This window comes from Merops nubicus, unplaced genomic scaffold (assembly GCF_000691845.1).
Source record: "Merops nubicus isolate BGI_N331 unplaced genomic scaffold, ASM69184v1 scaffold34344, whole genome shotgun sequence".
NCBI classification, from domain to species: Eukaryota; Metazoa; Chordata; class Aves; order Coraciiformes; family Meropidae; genus Merops; species Merops nubicus.
This window is the reverse complement of record NW_008605486.1, coordinates 1-3,017: the sequence shown is the minus strand read 5'-3', so window position 1 is coordinate 3,017 and position 3,017 is coordinate 1. Positions and strand designations below refer to the sequence as shown.

The 3,017-nt window shown below is 62.5% G+C and overlaps 1 protein-coding gene across 1 annotated transcript; it reads right to left on the bottom strand.

The window, feature by feature from the left end:
- Window positions 1-372: 372 nt before the first annotated feature.
- On the bottom strand, window positions 373-2,930 carry SIRT6 (sirtuin 6; the record flags this gene model as incomplete). Its single annotated transcript, XM_008939353.1, has 4 exons — window positions 373-642; window positions 1,808-1,931; window positions 2,027-2,107; window positions 2,835-2,930. Coding segments are annotated over 4 exons (571 nt in total), but the record flags the coding sequence as incomplete, so codon positions are not given.
- Window positions 2,931-3,017: the final 87 nt, after the last annotated feature.

The following is a 3,017-nucleotide window of genomic DNA, read 5'->3' as shown; positions in this document are numbered from 1 at the left end:
CCAGTCCCCTTCCCCGGGACACCAGACAGTGTGCAGGACAGGTCTCGGCGGCTCAGCCCAGCCCCAGCTCCACCCCAGGAACACCCTCAGCACTCCCAGCGTCAGCACCCTCGTCCCTCTGCCCCTCACGAGGTCTGCCAGGCCCCACCACCACCTCCAGACATACCTGAGAAGGAATCAGGTGCTCGGGCCATCTCAAGCAGGCACCACCCTCCCCGTGCCAGCGGGTGCAGCCGCCCCGACACGCGACTGGAGCGTCTTTAATACTTACATAAAAAAAGGGACAACGTTTGAGGTTATAAAAAAAAAAGGTCGGTAGGAAAGGCGGCACAGAGGAGGGTCTAGGGAGGGAAAGTGCGGGGCCGGGGGCACCTTCATCTTCTTCACCCTGCCCGGCCCCGTGTCCGGGCTGGGACACTCCTGCTTCAGCGGGGCGGTGCCGTTGTGCCGGGGCAGGGGCTCCTCCTTCCGTGGCCCGTGACCCCCCACGTCCAGTCTGAATTGCTGCTCGGGCTTGGCCAGCTCGGCGTGTTCCACCACCACGGGCCCCGTCCACTCCGGGACCTCCAGCCCCAAGAGCTTCATCAGCTTCGTCATGACGTCGTCGACGTAGGCGTGGATGCGCAGGTCGGCCTGGCGGTCCTGGGGGAGTGAGGGTGAGGGGTCAGGGCACAGCCAGCACCCAGGGACACACGTCCCCTCCCTGGGAGTGTGAGGGGACAGGGCTGGGGGCTGGCTCAGCTGTCCCCAACATCATCCCTGCTGGAACAAGACCCGACCCCACCCGGCAGGGATCTGTCAGGGGTGGGGAGGCAGCTGTGCCTCAAAACAGCGCAGAGATGGGGCCATGGGTGCAGAGCCAGGGCAGTGAGCCCAGGGCAGGGGGGACAGGGACCTCTAACAACAGCCCAGAAACCCCCAGCTCGGGTTCTTCAAAATAATTTGGACAATTAGGGCACCAGACCCAGGGGTGAATGTGAACTGAGCTCTGCCCCTGACTGCTCGGGGTTAAGTGTGTGCAGGTTCCTCATCGGACTGTGAGTCTCTGGAGGATACACCAGGCTCTGGGCTGAGTTTTTATTCTTCTCTGAAAATTTACCTTCCATTTCTAGGTGGTTATTGGGAGTTGATGGTTTACACCAAGGCCCAGCCTGTGTGCTTGTTCAGTTTTGGGCCCCTCACTCCAGGAAGGACCTTGAGGGGCTGGAGTGTGGCCAGAGAAGGGCAACGGAGCTGCTGGGGAAGGGTCTAGAGCCCAAGTGTGGGGAGGAGCGGCTGAGAGAGCTGGGGGTGCTGAGCCTGGAGCAAAGGAGGCTCAGGGGAGACCTTCTGGCTCTGCACAGCTCCTGACAGGAGCCTGGAGCCAGGGGGGGGTCGGGCTCTGCTCCCAAGGAACAAGGGACAGGACAAGAGGAAACAGCCTCAAGTTGCCCCAGGGGAGGTTGAGGTTGGAGCTGGGGAAAAATTTCTTCCTTGCAAGGGTTGCCCAGGGCTGTGCCAGGCTGCCCAGGGCAGTGGCGGAGTCCCCACCCCTGGAGGGGTTTCCAAGCCGTGGAGATGTGGGGTGAGGGACACGGGGCAGTGGGGACCTGGCAGTGCTGGGGAAGGGTTGGACTGGGTGAACTTAAATCTCTCTTCCAACTAGAACGATTCCATGATCGTGTGATTCTGAGCGGGGCCTCTCTGCTGTCTGGCCACCTGGGAGGGGATGATGTGAAGGGCTGAGCTGTGAGAGGGCTGAGACCAGTGGTGGAGAAGAAGAGAAGCAGCACAGAGCAGCACAGAGCAGCAGGACACTCCCACTCACGTGTTTGGTTGCCTGCAGGTTGACTATGACCAGCTTCCCTCCTCTCTTCTTGGTGATCAGCGGGAGGTTGCCACTGGGTTTGATCTGCAGCGAGGTCCCCAGGGTGACAGAGAGATCAGCTTTCCTGCAGGGAGGAGACCAGACATCCAGGGCAGGGATAAATCCCTGGTGCCTGCAGGAGTCAGGAGCCACCACAGCGTGCAGAGCCCACCCTGGTACCTGCAGGCTTCGTCTGCCAGCGTGAGGTCCCGGTCGGGCAGGGAGTCCTCCCAGTCCAGAATGGTGTCTCTTAACTTCCCTCTAGAACAAAGACACAGGGGCAGAGCTGCCCTGGGGGAGGGGACAGTGACCAGAGCCCCCGACCCAGCACTCTGAAGGGCCACAGGGAGCCCCGACAAGCCGAGGGGACTTGCTGAGGGCACAGAAGTCACCTGCCCCAGAGATTCTGTGGGTGGGGCTGCAAGGCCACCAAAGCCCCAGTGTTCTGCAGGCCCAGTTTGGAACTGGGATGCCCCTTTTGCTCCCCAGCAGTGGTGCTGAGTCAGCAGAGCTCTGCCCCATGGCTCAGAGCCCCCGGGTGGGGAAAGCAGCCAGGCATGGCCTGTGAGGCAGCACAAGGGGCACAGGGGGTGTCAGGATGTTGGGTCCCCCCAGGGCACCTCCAGCTCGGAGCTGGGAACACCACCAGGCTCCCCCACCCAGGGTGAGCAGCAGCAGGGTGGCCAAATCCTGCTGGAGGGGAAGGGGCTCCAGAGCTGCCACCCCACAGCAGGGTGTTCTCCAGCACGGGGACACGCTCAGGTTATCCCTGTGGGGAGACCCCCGAGGAGGCTGGGACCCCTCAGAGACATGGGTATTTGGAGATCTTCCAATTTGGGCCTCTGGAGGTCTCCCTGACACCCTCTGCTTCTTCACCAGAGCTGGAGGGATGGTCAGCTGTCCTTGCAGCAGAGCCACTCTCCTGGCTGCATGTGTCCCAGCCACCCCATGTCCCCTCGGGACCCCCCATCCAGTGCCCCAGACCTACCTGCAGGCCCGCAGCCCCCGGGCCTTGGTGACACTGCAGAGCCTGCCCGTTGGCTTCAGCCCCATGCTGCCCACCACAGCATCCCTCACGTACTGCCTGCAAGAGACAGTGCCATGCAGGGCTGGGCACACAGGGGTGGCACCCGCTGGGACATGGCACTCCAGGAAGGACCTTGAGGGGCTG